Source organism: Hydra vulgaris, chromosome 01 (assembly GCF_038396675.1).
Source record: "Hydra vulgaris chromosome 01, alternate assembly HydraT2T_AEP".
In the NCBI taxonomy this organism is placed as follows: Eukaryota; Metazoa; Cnidaria; class Hydrozoa; order Anthoathecata; family Hydridae; genus Hydra; species Hydra vulgaris.
Window position 1 is genome coordinate 58175819 of NC_088920.1, and position 18754 is coordinate 58194572.

At 30.8% G+C, this 18754-nt stretch overlaps 1 protein-coding gene across 1 annotated transcript; it reads left to right on the forward strand.

The window, feature by feature from the left end:
• The first annotated feature begins 1855 nt into the window (after positions 1-1855).
• On the forward strand, positions 1856-18124 carry LOC136075472 (DNA-directed RNA polymerases I, II, and III subunit RPABC3-like). Its single transcript, XM_065788788.1, has 3 exons — positions 1856-2024; positions 17022-17286; positions 17830-18124. The coding sequence occupies exons 1-3, from the start codon at positions 1952-1954 to the stop codon at positions 17945-17947; spliced, it is 456 nt and encodes a 151-aa protein (XP_065644860.1). The 5' UTR covers positions 1856-1951; the 3' UTR covers positions 17948-18124.
• Positions 18125-18754: the final 630 nt, after the last annotated feature.

The window sequence follows — 18754 nt, forward strand, 5'->3', positions numbered from 1 at the left end:
AAACCTTTTTTATTGTTTTAATTTTTGGTTACATGACTTAATCCAAAAGAAATATTTTAAATCAAAGTTAAGCAAAAGAAATCCTTGTTTTTGTACGCAAACATCTTTTGCAAAAAATTTTAAACTAGTAGTTCCCAAACTTATTTGACCTACCACCCCTTTTCGAAAAATATTTACTCAGTGCTCCTTTTTCAGGAAATCATATAGAAAAATATATGTATTTATATTTCTACCAGGGTATTAGCTAAAATATCGTAATTGAATATTTTGCAAAAAAACCTTTATTTAAAGTTACTGAAAACTTAACATTCAAATTAGCGTTTTTCTTGGGTAAAAACGTTAAGATTGCAATACCCCCTACCTATTTACTCTTGCTGTGACAACGATAAATGTATGCATTTGTGTAAATACCAAATGTGAATAGATTAAAATAAAAAAAAGCAGTCTTTATTGCGGCAACCCCAATGCTCGGAGGTAGTTGGTAATCGGCAGTAACGATGAACCTTCGTCTCCACTTATTAATTAACTATTTTATATTCTATCTTATTACTTATAATTTACTATTTAACACAATAGATGAAATATCTAAATAATGGTTTTTTAAATCATCTAATTTTCTCTCTTTTTATGCTTCCACAGTTCCACTGTTTTTAATTATTGCCCTCCCAAATGCACACAAGGCTACTATCAACCCTTTGAACTGTTCCACCACTCCACAGGGGGATATTATTACTTACTTAGAGAATCATTGAATTAAACAATGCAACAAAAACAGCTTACCTACTTACTTATGTTTGCAAGATACCCAAAAAACGGTTGACAACTGCAACTAGGATAGTTGCAGTTGTCAACCGTTTTTTGACAAACTTTACTTTGCTTATGGTGATGAAATTATTCGTTTTAGGTAATGGCCTAGAAAGGATTTTTACAACGTGCAATATGTACAACAATCTAAACAGCATTAAATTGCTCTAAAAATCAAAATTTTGCACCTTAAAAAAAAGAAAATAACTAACTGCACGATAACCCTTTACAACCATCAAATAATATGTCATAAAAACTAGATCATGTTTATATAAAAAAATTTAATTTTGTCTCAGTTATTAGAACAAGTATTAAAATTAGAGTATAACATTCAATTAAATAATTAATAGGAAATTCCAAATGCTAACCCATGGTATGAAGCTTTTTGAAAATAAAGAGATAACAATGCAAAAAGATGACATAAAGGATTTATGAAAGTTTTTTAAAACTGAATATGAAAAACTCAATGCATGTTAAAAAGAAAGTAAAAATCACGATCTTGAAATATAGAATTTCTGGAGATAATTTTCAGAAGAAGACATTTTAAAACGATCTTTTTTTTTTATTATTCATTCTTGATTTAAACTTTTTGGTATTTTAACCTTGCAAACATATTTTTAGGGGGTGATAAAATAAACAAACTATTTTTTTCTTGTAATGTTTCAATCTGTCATTAGACATAAAGTATCATCGAAAATTCTAAAAAACATAAAAAAAAAAAAATTTTTTTACAATTAAAAAAATAGTTTTACAAGGTACAACCTTCGCTGAAACTTTTTTCTAGTGAGCAAATCTAAGTTTGGCGTTTTTTATAAAACCCTGACCAGAATATAATAAATGCTTGAATATTGAGTTCATTTTTAATAGTGTATTTATACACTATTATAACTTATAAGTGTATCTATACACTATTATAACGTATAAGTTATAACAAATTTTGCCATAAAATATTAAAAGGAGTTATTTAATATAATAGACCTAATAGTTCGGGTCTTGATTTTACAAAAAACGCAAAACCCTGATTTGCTCACTGGAAATAAGTATCCCTTTAGTTTGTTGGTTGCCTTAGTACCTTTCACACCGTTTACCGATTTTTTGTTATGCGAATTTTTAAAAACAGTTTCGGTGTCTGCATGCTATACTAAAGATGGCTGGCGTTGTTTTCGAAGATATATTCGATATAAAAGATATTGATCCAGGAGGGAAAAAATTTGATCGAGGTTATCTTTTTTAAAAACTATATTTCAATATCTGTTTATATATTACAGTAATATATCTATTTATATATTACAATAATATATATATATATATATATATATATATATATATATATATATATATATATATATATATATATATATATATATATATATATATATATATATATATATATATATATATATATATATATATATATATATATATATATATTTGTTTATGCCTTTTTAATTTATTAGAGTTTTTTGATTGAGTTGCAGTACACAAATTTATGTAGTATTTAGTATTTAGTTTTAAATTACATACTTTTATGTTTATAAATACAGTGGTTGTCTTTAATTGTTTCACTTCGGAATTATCATTAGTGCTGAAATTAAAAAGTTTTTCTAATACTGATGCTGGAAAAAATGGGTTTTAGGTCCACAATCCTGGTAAAACATATCTAAATAAAGTAATAAGTGCTGGAATTTTTTTAAATTTCAAATGGACACCCTGATAAACAAGGAAGAGTAGAGGATCTAATATTGAACCCTGTGGAACACCAATACCTGTAAACCTAGTATTGGATGAAGTGTTTCCAATGCTTACAAACTGAGAATGTATATAGAGGTATGACTTGAAATATTTAAGAGCAACTCCTCTGACACCGTAATGATTTAATTTAGGCAGCAGAATTTCATGATCACCAGTATCAAAAACCTTCTACAAATTAACAAACACTCTAGCAGCAAACTGTTTTTGATCAATAGCTTCATGTATTGTCTCAGTTATATCAATGAGTGCTTGATTTGTACAGTGATTTTTGTGGAAGCCAAATTGAAGGCTATAGAGACTATTAGATTGATTTAAAACGTCTATGCCTAGTCTGTTAAACATGAATCTTTTAATTAGTTTGCCAATATTTGAAAGTAAAGATATAGGATAATAGTTACAATGATCTAGTTTAGATCCGCCTTTGAAACTTATTTAAAGTTGTGCCTTTTTAAAGGCACGACTTTAAATAAGTCAGAAAACATTTTGGATTTGTATGATTTGTTTATTTATGTAAAGTGTAATTATATTTAATGATTGTTTTAAAGTTAATGATTGATTTGCGTTACTTGTAAATAATTGCATATGTATATAGATGTATTTGTATATAATATAAAGATTATATACAAATACATCTATATATAAATTGTAAATATCATGAGAATTAGTTTGTATATAAATTATGTTGAATTGTATTAAGATACATGAGGCGTTTTACGCTCAACTTACAAAAGCTCTTTTTGATGTGATACAACAAGCTGTTTCGGCAAAATGTTGACTAAAGTTGGTTTAAAGTTAATTCTGGAGTTTAGTGGAAATGATCAACAATCAGTTGCAGAATGGCTGGAAAAAGTTGAACTGGTATGCAAACTAATTGATGTAACCAATCTTACAAGTGTTGTTCCCCTCCGTGAATGGCGTGTTTGCAGTATATCAACAGTTAGCAGAAACTGATAAAGAAGATTTTGACCAGATAAAAGACCGTTGCTAAAAGCATTTGCTATTGATGCATTTACAGCTTACAAACAGTTCATTACGAGAAAGTTAAAGCATGGAGAGGCAGTTGATGTTTATTTAGCAGAACTGCGAAGATTATCAACGCTGATTGGTGAGCTACCAGACAAACCCATTGCATGTGCTTTTGTCTCTGGGCTCCCTGAGGAAGTTCGACAGATGCTAAGATCAAGTTCTCGTATATAATACTTGCGGGAGCAAGAGCACTTATGATTAAAGAACGGAACAATGGAACAAATGAAAATTTTGCTGCTGCTGCAACAAAATGACGTGCTGAGCCAAGGTCGCTTGAAGATCAAACGCAACCAATTTGCTATGAATGTAAACTCCTCAATCATATTGCAAGAGATTGTCATCTACGAAAAAATAGTAATCAAAACAAGTCAGGTCGAAGACGGGAGCCAAGCGATGTTTTGTGTTACTCGTGTCAAGAGAAAGGACACATCAAGAATGTGTCCAAAAAATGTGCCAAGGGAGAAGATGTTTGCGCCAGTTCTCTCCCTAAACAATCAATAATGGCGTTACCTACTATACGTTTAAACATTAACAGCGTTTTTCGGGATGTGTTGATCGACTCGGGATGTACCTGCTGCATCATTTATAAAAAATGTGCGCCAAAAATTACGAAGAAAGTAGTGCGTGGTAACTGTAAATGGACAACAACAACAGTGTTTTTTGATGGGTATGGATGGAATATTGGCTTTTGGTGAAGTATCAATATCTGCAACTCGTGATGTTTTTTATAGGAAGAAACGAATCATGTTTACTTGGACTAAGAAGTGATATTCAGTAATTTGAATATAATAGCTCGAGATTTCACTACTTCGTTTTAGAAACAAAATCGAGAATGGATAATTGCCAGTATTAGACTTCAGGGAGCTGATCACGTTTATTGAACTTCGAGACTGGAGACAGTTTGGAGAATATGTTTTAATTGATTTATCTTTAGCTTACATGCAACTAAAAATCGATGAGAAACTCTGGGCTTACCAAACTGTTGTATTCTGTGAACAAAGATTTTGTTTAACACGTTTGGGATTGGGGTTATACGTTGTGCCAGTTATAATGAAAGCAGTATTGGACAAAGTGCTATTGCAAGATGAGACAATCTGGAAAGAAACATCATCATACATTGATGATATTTTTGTTAATGAAGATATAATACCTGTTCGTCGCGTACTTGATCATTTGGAAATCTATCCTTTTCTTCATTGTAAGCCGGTGGTCCGCATATCTGATGGAGCAAGAGTTCTTGGTTTACAAGTCGGAATGGAAAACAAAAAGTTGTGTTGGAGAAGAGATAACGGTTTTGGTGAAATTTAGAATACACTAACAAGGTGTAACATCTTTTCTTTGTGTGGAAGAATGACAGGAAATCTTCCAGTTTGTGGTTGGTTGGGTGTAGCCTCGTCGTATGTTAAAAGAACAGCAAACGCCCTGACAAAAACGTGGGACAAAAAAATAAGATGCAATTTTCTGGAAAAAATGCTGAATGGTATGGTTAAAAGAACACGGAATGATGATCCTGCTAAGGAATTTGGAGTGTTTATAGTAACAAGGCAACAATTTGCGTAGATGCTAGTTCAATAGCACTAGGCGTGGTTCTCGAGGTTGATGGCAATATAATCAAAGACGCTTGTTGGTTAAGAAAAGATGACACAACACATATAAACATGTCCAAACTTGATGCAGTAATTAAAGGACTAAACATGGGCCTTAACTGGAAAATGGAAGTTTTGCACATCTGCACCGATTCGAAAGCGGTATTCCATTGGGTTACCGACGCACTCATAGGAAAATCTAGATTGAGGACAAAAGCATCAAACGAAATCTGATAAGAAAAAGACTCCAGAATATTGCAAATATAGTGGACGAATACCAACTCAAAATTGATATTAAGATTGTCGCTTTGGAAGATAACTTGGCTGATGCTTTTACTAGAGTGCCCAATAGTTGGTTAAAATTGGTTGATAAACCCTCTGAAATGGCAGCAAGTGGCATTATTTGTACTTTGCTATCTTCCAAAGAAATTGAGCACGTTCATAGATCTGCAGGACATTATGGCGTGAAGAAAACATTGTATTTCGTTCGTAAAATTGACCCGTCAGTGAGCAAGGAAGAAATAAAACAAGTGGTTGAGAAATGTATAGCCTGTCAATCAATTGATTCAAGTCCAACAAAATGGCCGAAAGGGGAAATAAAAGTAAAGAGAACGTGGCAATGACTTGGCATGGACATAACTCATTATGAGGGGCAGCACTATCTTACTTTACTCGACTGTGGACCTACATGGTATGCAATATGACGATATCTTAAAGATCAAACCAGCACATGTGTTATTCAAGAATTAAATGCGATATTTCTCGAATGAGGAGGTCCGGATGAAATACTGACAGACAATGATACTGCATTTTGAAGCACATTATTTTCGCAGTTTGTATATAAATGGAAAGTTAGACTTCGATTCAGGTGCGCTTATGCACCTTCTGGAAATGGACTTGCAGAACGATGTCACCGAACTGTCAAAAGAATGGTAAAGAGAGTTCCGTGGAGGCAGTTTATTGGTATAATGTTAGTCCAAAAGATGGTTGTAAGTCTTCTACTGCACCTGCAAATAAGTTATATCAATACAAAATTAAAGTAAGAGGAATTGATAACAACAAGAACGCACATGATTCCTATAAGAAGATAACCAATAAATTCAAACTTGGCGATAAAGTATGGGTTAAACCCCGGGATAGCCGATGTGACTCTCAATATGAGATCGGAATAGTTACAGGGATGGTCTCGGAGCAAACGGTAGAAGTGGACAAAATGTGTCGACATGTAAGAGACCTAAGACAAGTAAGAGTTAACAACAATTCGAATGAAGATCTTGGACAGGTAAGAGGTGACAATGATTTAAATGAGGATCCAGAAGACGATGAAGAATTATACGTTGTGCTGCCTGGAGAAAAAACAAACAAAACACCAGTGTTACGAAGAAGCATGCGGGAAAGGAGTGCTCCTGAATGATTTAGTCCTTGAGATGAGATGTCGTTATGACCAAGGAGAAGTGTAAAGTGTAATTATATTTAATGATTGTTTTAAATTTAATGATTGATTATCATTACTTGTAAATAATTGCATATGTATATAGACGTATTTGTATGTAATATAAAGACATAATTGTAAATATCATGTGAATTAGTTTGTAAATAAATTATATTGAATTGTATTAAGATACATGAGGTGTTTTACACTCAACTTACAAAAGTTCTTTCTGATGTGATACAACAATTTAAATGCTCAAAGGGTAGCTTAATTTTTTTGATGCTAAGATAAATATTTGTCTGGGAATGTTATTTGATCCAATGCTTTTTCTAGGGTTCATATTGTATTTATAATCATTTATTTCTAGGGGTGTCACAGGGGTTATATAGAAGAAGTTAGAATTTTGGTTTTCAAGGTAGTGATCAAAGTTATGTCTAGGAGAGATGATTGTTTGGGAAAGATTTTCTGCAATTGTGGAAAAATAGTCATTGAACGAGTTTGTGATTACAACATTATCAGTTATAATTTGGTTATTAATAGTTATCTTTCTATGGTGTTGTGGTTGTTTGGCTTTATAGCAAAAATTCTTTTTATTCCTCTCCAGGTGTTCCTAAGATTGTTTAAATTTTCATTGAAATATTTTGAGTAATATGATTTTTTTGAATACCTCAACAAGTAACTTATTTGATTCTGACAATATTTGAAATTTAGAAAGTATTCTTCTTTTGATTTCTTAATCTTACATTTTATAAATTTTGTGTGAATAATATGTATCAATTTAATGAATCAGTAATTTGTATTTTCGAGTTATATTTGTATTCTTAGAAGAAAATTTAAAAGGGGCATGATAATCAAGTATTTTGTTTATAATGTTTAATGAAGAATTATTGATACTATAAGTGATTTGATGACTTAGTAGTAACCATTCAATATCTTTAAGGTCCAAAAGAAATAACTTATGATTAAAGTGTTAAAAACAGCAACAAAATATTTTTCTTTGTAGTTTTTAAATATTCTTGGTAGGAAAAGCTATAAACTGCATAAGATGGTCAGCAAAAGACACTGTAAGGTTACCATATACAAAATTAGTCGTAAAAGTTAAAAAATATAATATCTATTAGTGTTTTGGATTGGAGTGTTATTCAAGTTGGTTGAGTAATAAATAGGAATAGAGAAAAAGAGCACATTGAATCAAATACATTACAAGAGTCATAGTTCAACAGATTAATGTTCCTAAGGTCATTATAGTTTTATTTTCTAAAAACAACTTGTCATGTAGAGTTTGTATAAATTGATTATTAAACTCATCTGCGCACATACAAGGGTGACAGTATATACATTTTTTTTATTTACTTATTTTGATGTAAAATTGTGAATTACTTTTACACCCAAATTAATTTACTCAACTCACTTTTAAATATATAATTTACTTACATTTAAAAGTAATTCTTTTTTTTTTTACATAAATTATATAACATGTAAAACTTAATTACTCAAGTTTAGTTTTTTAAATGAGTAACTGCTACTTCAAAAAGTAATTTATTTTTACATAAATTAGCATTTAAGCTTTAAGTAAAATTAATTAGCATTTTTACTTTTACTTGCAATGTAACTTACTTTTCATGTCGTATAAAGTAATTTTTTTTAAAAAGTAATTTTGGTTATAATTATGTAAAAAATTTACATCGAAATGTAATTTATTAATATGTAAAAAAAGTCATTTATGAATTAAACTTATGTGACTATAATATTTGAAAAACATAGAAAAACACTAACTTTCGAGAGTACAACTTTTAATGGAAGACAGCTTCACATTCAAAGACGCAGAAGACAATTGTTTAAGAAATTATTCAGCTCATTAAGTCAACAGATGGCATCATCCAGAAAAATTTTGCGAAATTACTAATCCCAAAACAAACAGTATAGTGACACTGTTTAGCTGTGAAAAACACAGTTTTTGAGATCACACATTCTTACTCAACTACCTTATAGTGGGAATGTTAGTGCCTGCACAGTTTAAAGATGCCTTGATAAGAACTCTATTCTTCAATTTATTTGTTCTGCATTAAACCTACACCTTTCTCATAAAAAATACTAAAAGTTTAAAAAGAGCACAAGAATTGGAATGTGGTGATGTGTTATGTTCTCAGACGAAGCATGCAGTTTGCAGTACACAAAGGCAATGTTTGCAGGTCACTAAGCACTTCTCTCTGATACATGGCATCTTTTGTAAAGGAATGTCTAGCAATTATGACTTAGGGTGCAAATAACCCTGGCGGTTGTGCTGTTTTACTCCTTTGACAACAAGCTAAAACTGTCAATTCTGCCGATTCTTTGAAAGTTTTGAAGAGTAGTGTGTCTAATTGGTTTAGTATTAGAAAGTTTTATGTAGTCATGTAGAACATGGCAACTTGTCATCATGCAAAAACTGTTAAGTTATAGCTTTTTTCTTTCTTCTCATGCTCAACCAGATGCAGTTTTTGCTCCTAATTTATAAATAAATACAACTGTCTTGCTATGCCTATGTCTTGTTGCTGTCTTTGTCTATGCTATTATGCAAATACTCTCCCTCAACTTCATTAAAAAATTCACTAGAGTTATACTATTTAACAATATACACTAAAATTCCGAAGATTTTTTATGATAAATGTGTTAAAAACTGGCGCAGATGTATTTTTAATACATTGTTTCCAGTTTAGGATGTTGAATGCTGGATCTTCTTGACTCAATACATGGGTTTTGCTTGTGTCTCTGTTTTTTATGACTAGGAAACTCATTCTATTATTTCCTAATGAGGGTATAGCTCTAAAACTCAGTTTTATGGTTCTGAGGCCGGCTGGTAGTCAGGTTTCCCAAACTCTGTGGTAGCTCTCAGAGAGGCTGATTCCATCAACAGCTGAAAAATATCAAAGTATTAACAGTGCCATGTTGCGCATGGATGGTGTCCCTGTTTGTACTTTTGGCGTGCATTGCGGAGGCCACATTTGGAGCCCTTTGTTACAGCTTAGGGTTTATTAGTAGTAGTGAGGCAATTGCTTGGGCTATTAAACAATGTTCTGAGTACTATCTATACTTCATGCTTCTATGAGTCAAGCTCTTCAATCTAATTTAAAAATAAATAAAGTACTAAAAACTATAAAACACAAAAAACCATCATCATCACCAAGTTCTCTAAACCTATCATTCACTAATATTCGTGGTCTTCGTAACTTTTCTTCTGATGAGTCTTATCTCTTGCAAAGTTCACTAGACCTACTTGCTCTTTGTGAGGCTAATTTGAGTTCAGCTGTCTCATCCTGCGATCTTAGTGTTGATGGTTATCTTCCTTTAATTCGCAAAGACTCCAATAGTCATATGCTTGGCCTGGACATTTACATTCGTAAGAATTTACCCATTTGTTGTGAAACTAGGTTTGAATCCACAGACTATTCTTTCATGTGCTTTTGTTTAGCACCACTTCACTCTATTGCCTTTCTCTTTGTTCTATATCACTCTCCTTTATCTCAAGATTGCACTCTTTTTGATGTTATTTCTGATCATATTGACCAAGCCCTCTCTCTTTATCCATCAGCTAATATAGTTGTTGTCTGTGACTTTAATGCTCACCACTCTGAATGGCTTGGCTCTAGTGCCAGTGATTCTGCAGGCATTAAAGCCCACAACTTTTGCTTTCTCAATCCCTATCTCAAATAGTCAACTTTCCAACTTGCTTTCCAGACAACCCTAATCATTTACCTTCTCTACTTGACTTATGTCTTGTTTCTGATCCTAGTCAGTGCTCAGTTTCTCCACATTCACCCTTAGGTGCTAAAACTATTATCTCATCCTTCTTTATCACCTGAATCCCCCTATTATCGTACCTCTTACAACTACCTTAAAGCTGAGTGGGATTCTTTCTGTGATTTTCTTTGTGATGGCCCTTGGGTAGAAATCTTTTGTCTTCTGTTGACAAATGTGCTTCTTTCATAACCTCATGGATTCAGGCTGGCATGGAATCTTTTGTTCCCTCTCGATGATTCCAGGTCAAGCCTCACTCTCCTCCATGGTTTTCCTCACATTGCACTGCTGCAACTGCCAATCAAAACCATTACTTCCATATCTAACACTCTTCTTCTTATTCTGTAACTTCAGGGGTTCCTCAAGGTTCATTCCTTGGCCCTATACTCTTTTTAATTTACATTAACTATCTTCCAGATATTCTCACACCTAAGGTGGCATTGTTTGCTGATGATACTATTATTTATTCTTGTCATAATAATAAGCCAACACTCTCTGATTGCTTGGAGGAGGTAATTTGAGCTTGAAAAGGATCTCACTTCTGCTTCAGCATGGGGCTCACAGTGGCTGGTGAACTTTAATTCAGATAAAACTCAATTTTTTTCAGCCAATCGTTATTGCAATAATTTAATAATATTGCAATAATCTGCTAAGGTAGCATCTCTTTATCGAGCTCGACACTTTTTTATTTCGGATTCTATTCTCTATCTCTCTAAATCTCAAATCCGGCCTTGTATGGAATACTGTTGCCATATCTGGGGTGGATCATCTAATGATGCCCTTTCTATTTTAGACAAGGTGCAAAAACGCATTGTAAACATAGTTGGACCTGCTCTTGCAGCCAACCTCCAACCATTATCACATCGTCGTAATGTTGCTTCTCTTTCTCTTTTCTACAAATACTATAATGGGCACTGCTCTAAAGAGCTAGCGTCTCTTGTGCCATCTACTAAAATTCATTCTCGTGTTACTCGTCATTCAATCAAGTCTCATCCTTATTCTGTGACTGTTTCTAAGTGCTCCAAAAACTCTTATTCGTCTAGTTTTTTTCCTCGATTGTCAGTTTTTTGGAATTCACTTCCTTCATCTTGCTTTCCTGATTCATATAATTTGCAATCCTTTAAGTTGTCCGTCAATCGTTATCTTGCTCTACAATCTTCATCTTTTCTTTTCCACTAACTTCCAACTTTAATTAGTGGTTTAATTAGTTGCTTGCAGTGGTTTAATTAGTTGCTTGCAGCCTTGTTGGAAGCAAAGTTGTTTAAAAAAAAAAATATTTTACTTCCCCTCACATCTTTTTTTTAGATTAAAATTAGCACAATCTAAAACAGATAAAAATTACTTTTTAAATTTGTCCATGCTAGTGCTATTCAATGCTTTTTCATTTGCTCACAGTAAATTGCAATTGGAGACATCTACCTTAGCAGATATGCTAACTTTGCTATCTATTGAATATATTGTCTGTGAGTTCATGAACTCAAAATAACAGCAGTTCTTTTTTTAAAGACCCCAAAATCTTGAATCTTTAAAGGCTTAGGATAATATCCAGAGCTTTTAAAAGGTTAGAACTAGAGATGCTATTTTCTAGCAGGCAGGAAAACAAGATTCATTTAGCTATTGATAAAATGTATTGAAAAAGTTCTGGAGAAAAACAAGATGGTAAAGGCAACTTTTATGCCTTCAAGATATACCTATTTAAAATTCAATTTCAATTATCTCATATGGAGAAAAATTCTTTAAGGAGAACAAGTATGCTCCTTGCTCAAATATATGTTCAAATATAAGTCTGGTTTCTGTCATCACAATTAATTAGTACCATATCATTGTTAGGGTGATGTCATCTGCACTGTTGTTTTATTTATTGTAATTACGGACCATAAGTAGTTAATCTGAGTTGTAATAGCACGCCTGTCAATATGGCTGCTTCTTAGTATTAATATATAGATTATATATTTAGTAAATATTTATTCCTCCATTATGACTAACCTCAACTTAACAGTTTATATGCCCAGAAATCAATATCAAAGTTTATTATTCGATGAAGATAAAAGAAAGTTTGAATTATGGAAATAAAAATATTAGGACACATGAAACATGAAGGTTCAAAGATGTTATTACTGGAACTTAAGGAGTCAATGATGATGAAAATGAATTAGCGTTTGCAGAATTCATTAGTAATGAGAGATGCTCGAGATAAATGAAGAGAAGCATTCTCAATACTTAAACAACACTATACTGGATGTAACAAACCAAGAATTATAACATTATACAATCAACTTATAACTCTTCAAAAATTGAATTTGAAGCGTAAACATCATTGAGATCTGCAGATGAAATTGTAAGTGATTCACTTCTAGTAGCAATGGTCTTGAAGAGATTACCAAATGAATATAAATCTTTTATTGCAGTTGTAACACAATCAGAAACTGTTAAGTGTTTTCAAAAATTTAAACTAGCACTTAGAAACTTTGAAGAAACTAAAAATTCAAGAAGTAATCAGGTTGAACAAAATATAAGCAGTATTATGAAAAATAATGTGAAATTTAAAAATAAAAATGCTGCAAAATGTTATACATGTGGGACTCCAGGTCGCAAATCTAAAGATTGTTATAAAAACAAAGAAAGAAACTTGTTGTAAACAGTAACAGGAAAAAAAACAAAGCTAAAAAGTTAACAGATCAAAATATTGATCAAAGTTATATATTTAAAGTTGATGAAGAAAATATTGAGTTGGCTGATGAAAATTATATTGAGTTGGCTGATGGTACAAAAACTAACAATGTGGCCCTAAAATAAGGAGCAATTTCAGTAGAATTAACTACTGAGTATGGAAACTTAGTTTAAGTTAAACTAGAAAATACTTTATTTATACCGAGTTACTCCAATTGTATATTTTCTGTTCTGCTGCTGCTGCACAAAAAGGTGCAATTGTCAACTTCAAAGGTAATAAAGGAAAATTGATTGCTAAAATTGGGACAGTTTTCCAATATACCAGAAGGATGGATTATATTATCTAATTAAAACTTCAAGAAGTAAAGTTCGAAAAGAAACCATTGATACATGGCATAAAATTCTAGGACATTGTAAATTTACAGATTTGAAGAAATTAGAAAATGTTGTTGAAGGTATGAAGATTACCAATAGTAATAGTAATTTTTGTGAAATATGTACTTATAGGAAAACAAACAAATATACGTAACAGAGAATCTAATATTAGGACAACATAACCATTTGAATTAGTGTATACAGATTTAGCTGGACCAATTTTGCCAATTGCAAAAGACGGATATCAATATGTTATTAGTTTTACTGATTATTATTCTGGATGTTTATTCACTTATTTTTTAAAGCATAAGTCAGACACTGTATATGCTACAGAAAAGTTCTTAATAGACATTGCCCCATATGTTAATGTAAAGACTTTCTCATTCAAAAGTGATGAGATTTACCCATTTGAACGTGTTAGTCGAATTAGAAGTGATAATGTAAGTGTTTCAAGGGAATTTAAAGAACTTCTAAGAAAGTACTGTGTTAAGCTTACCTCACCATATTCTCTACATCAAAATGGTTATGCCAAACAAAAATGGTGAACTTTATTTGATGTTGCCAGATGCATGCTTATTGAATCAAAGTTACCAAAATTTCACAAAGACTTAGCCAAACCTTTCCAAATTACATATCTTCGGAACAATATGCTATCTCTATGAAAATGATTGTAAAAAAGTTGGATCCACGTAGTAAAATTGGATATTTTATTGGATACGACAGAGAAAGCCCTTCATATTTTGTATACTACCCTGAAACAAGTTCTGTTCTAAAGCATAGATTAGTAAAATTTACTGAAAATTTTAGACTTATAACACATAATGATAATGATGATGATGAAATCGAAAACTCATACCAAAAATATTAGCATCAACCTACTAAGCTACAACACATACAACCTACTAAAAACAGTAAGAACTCAGAAAGAAATAGAAGGCCACCAAAATATTTAAATTATTACGTTATTGACAATTCTGCAGGCAATGATTGCATTAAATATATATGTACTACTGCTATTTCTATCCACTTACAGTGATGCCATTCAAAGCAAAGAAGCCTGCGAGTGGAGGAAAGCAATGGATGAAAAAACAAATCATCAAATGAAAGCTTAGCAGATATTTATATGAAACCATTTATAAGGGGCTCAATGAAAATATTTAGAGACATTATATTTGGAACATGACTTTTTCGTAAGTTTAGATTTTGACATCATGTGGGCTGTTAGGGTGATGTCATCTGCACGGCCGTTATATTTAGTAATGTAATTACGAACCATTAAGTAGTTAATCTGAGTTGTAATAACACGCGTGTCAATATGGCCGCTTCCTAATATTAATATATAGATTATATATTTAGTAAATATTTATTCCTCCATTATGACTAACCCCAACTTAAAAATCATGATTTCTTATTCTTGAGCCAACTAATTATCAAGAAATTGATCCACAAATCTTATGCAAAGAAGTTTTCCAACCTTGCCTTATTTGATGGTAATATTCCACCACCAATTAAGGTTTTGTTTGATGGTAATATTCCACCATCAATTAAGGTTTTGTTTGATGGTAATATTCCACCATCAATCAAGGTTTTGTTTGACGGTAATATTCCACCATCAATTAAGGTTTTGTTTGATGGTAATATTCCACCATCAATTAAGGTTTTGTTTGATGGTAATATTCCACCATCAATTAAGGTTTTGTTTGATGGTAATATTCCACCATCAATTAAGGTTTTGTTTGATGGTAATATTCCACCATCAATTAAGGTTTTGTTTGATGGTAATATTCCACCATCAATTAAGGTTTTGCTTGACAAAGATGAAGAAGCAGAAGAAGAAATCAAAATCGTCAAGAGATATGTTCTTATTGAAAAGAGTTTGTAGTAAATAAGAAGATGGTTATTGTAGAAAAGAGTATCACTTTTGAAAAACATGCATAATTAATCATTATGCATACTATGTTGCAACTTGAAGGTAAATATGAAGCGTAACTTTTTTCATTTAAACATTCTTCACGCTTTTATTAATATAATGGTGTATATTTGATGTTTATACTTTACCATTGAATAAAAAAAAGTCCCCTTAACTCGAACTAATATCTCATTTCAGCCAAAGTTTGACAGGAGTTACTTTAGTCAAAGATTTGTTAAGCCTGACCATTTTCCTTGGAAGTTTGAGTTATTGAGAATTAACTGTATGTATCTGTGTATGTATATATATATATATATATATATATATATATATATATATATATATATATATATATATATATATATATATATATATATATATATATATATATATATATATATATATATATATATATATATATATATATATATATATATATTATATATATATATATATATATATATATATATATATATATATATATATATATATATATATATATATATATATATTATATATATATATAAATTAGTAGAAAATCACTTGACAAAAATTTTTTTTTCATTAAACACTGTGTTTCATCAATAAAGACTCATCAGAAATGAAGGATCAATTTAATAAAACTTCAATTTATACCTACTGCTAACTACTGTAAATTTTCACACATTTGTGGAATATGCTGACACTATTATAAAAAGAATTCTTTAGAATTGATTACTTCTACTTTTTAAAAAAAATATTTATTTAAAGTGGGGATTTAATGTAACTATTATTTGAGCTCACTTATTTTTATAGCTTTTTAGGAGAAACTTATTTTTGTGCATGCATATAGAAATCAGTTCCGATTTTTTGTTTAATAAACATTCTTGGTTTGCATGTGTAATTTCAGATTTTTCTTGCATAGTTTGCATTGTTTTAAAGATGGACCAATTCAGTATAAAATCATCAACATTTTTGTCTTTTAATTCCCATATATATTTTGAAAGCATGGTGTCTTTTAAATACTTTTTATTTTTAAAGGATTGCTTATGATTGGCAAAGCGTATTTTTCCATTCATCCTCTGTTATGCCAATATATTGTTTATCAGGTACATTCTTAGAGGAAACAACACATTTATATACCACATTTTTTTGATAAACATTTTCCACTTATTGAACAATTGTTTTTTTTGTTTAAAATTACAATTTTCTGTAGTTTTTTCATTTAGGATTTCTTTTTTGTTTAACAAAGAATTATTGTGACCTTTTATAATTCTTTTCATATTTTTTGTGCAACTGAAACTTTAATAGTATTTCGATTAAAAATTTTATGTAGTTTATTAGAGGGCATGTAATGCTTATGGACCAATTTTAAAATTGCTTTTCCTATGTTCGTGGAAACATTTTTGCTGTATGGGGGGTTGAAGCAAATTATATTTCTAGTTCTATTTCGCTTTTTTTTCAGGCTCAAATTTTAGTTCAACAATTTTTTTTTTCAAAATTTTCATTCTATTAACATTCTACCAATGTTTACCCCCTAAAAGTTATTTACCCCCTAAAAGCTTTTTACTTATTAAATCATTGATGAATGTGCATTTTTAGTCTTAGTATATATATTTTTTTTCTTTAAAAAAAACGATAAAATTTAACAATTGTACTGTTGTAAACATTTAAATGACCAAATGTATAAAATTTATAATTTGTTTTTTAGTATCAAGGCTTCACTGTGAAAGCGAAAGTTTTAAGATGGATTTGATATTGGATGTTAACACACAAATTTATCCTGTTGATCTTGGGGAAAAATTTCGTTTAGTACTTGTAACTACTCTAAGAGAAGACGGAACTCCAGATGATGGCGAGTATAATATGGCGGATAATGATCCATCTAGAGCTGATCAATTTGAATATGTGATGTATGGAAAAGTTTATCGTATAGATGATGAGAATGTTGGTAGTGATCATTTTACTAACAGACTGTAAGTAAATACTGTGAATACTATTTTGATAATGACAAAACTTTTCAGAGGTTTTAACTTTTTATAACAAAAAACGTTTTGTTATAAAAAGTTTTTCAAATAGTGTGTGAGAGAGATAAAGGGATGGTACTTAAACTCTAATTCAAAAATATGTTTTTTATTTATACTAAAACTTTGGTTCATTTTTAGCTGCTTTATTATATGGTACTAGCTGGACACATTCTAATTTTTGAATTGTTTAAATTTAATTTAAACCCTTAAGCATATTTAAGTAATATCCAAATATAATAATTCAAACGAGTGAAATTTTATTCTGAATATTAGTTTATTAAGTCACCACCTCAAGTGAAGCTTGAATTTAAAACATTTGCATGGTCTTAACGGATCGTCCATAAATTACGTCACACAATTTTTGACCGTTGAAGTCGTTACAAAATTCACTAACCCTTCCCTCCTTCCCTAATGCGAGACGTAATTTATAGACGACCCTAATAAATAGTTATGATGGAATTTATAAATGATTACTAAAATTTTTGTTTTTAGGTCTGCTTACGTGTCTTACGGTGGTTTGTTAATGAGATTGCAAGGAGATGCCAATAATTTGCATGGAATGGAGATTGATCAACATGTTTATTTGCTCATGAAAAAAATTGCTTTTTGAGCTTAAAAGCAAATAAATTAATTCTCATTAAAACTTGAGAATACGACTGCGCTTACTCAGCTCTTCAAAATGTTTGACTGAAACGCTTTTTGGTGGCTTGAGCAGAACCGAACTGAATTGAACCATATTTCTAAAGAAGGCAACATGAATATTTTGAAAAAGCATTTCAAAATTTTTTTTCTGTGGTGTTTTTTCGTTATTAACAAGGAACTTTACGCATAAGTATCTAATGCTAAATTTCGATTGATCTTTACGATCACGGAGTCAGATCTTTTTTTCCCCCCGAGGCCGTGTTCACATCTCTTCATTTAATTTTACGGAGAGTTAGCCAAAATGTTCTTTTTTGACTTATTAATAAAAATAGTTTTGATATATTAAGTTCTAACCGGGGTATATTTTGGTCCGGATCTATATATCTTTAAATAATGAAGGTATGTAGATCCGGCTTTTGACCAAAATATAAAAAAAACTTCTAAGCTTTTACATAAAAAACTTTTTTCAACTTTTCTATTATTTATACGATAAATGCGATCATTATTTTTACCCCCAAAAAAGTTAAAATAAAACAGGCTATCGATTATTAAAAAGCGTCAACTGCAATAGATCATTGGACGGTCAAAAAAATTTTAATTTACGCGTGGAAGTTTAAAAATCGTTGTTTGTTTATTAGAAAAAAAAAATTGCTGAATTTCGTTTAGCTAATGAGCTTTGCTCCTTTACTAAAATCTAGTTAGTGTCATTTCCTAGTGTCATTACTTTGGGTCGACGCTAGGTTCCAAATACTAAGAGAGATTTTGCGAAAGTTAT

Excerpts from the sequence above, each read along its gene's own strand:
- LOC136075472 (XM_065788788.1), top strand. The coding sequence starts at position 1,952 with ATGGCTGGCGTTGTTTTCGAAGATATATTCGATATAAAAGATATTGAT. Across the intron at positions 2,025-17,021 it reads AGGGAAAAAATTTGATCGAG|TATCAAGGCTTCACTGTGAA; the intron begins GTTATCTTTTTT and ends TTTGTTTTTTAG. Across the intron at positions 17,287-17,829 it reads GATCATTTTACTAACAGACT|GTCTGCTTACGTGTCTTACG; the intron begins GTAAGTAAATAC and ends TTTTGTTTTTAG.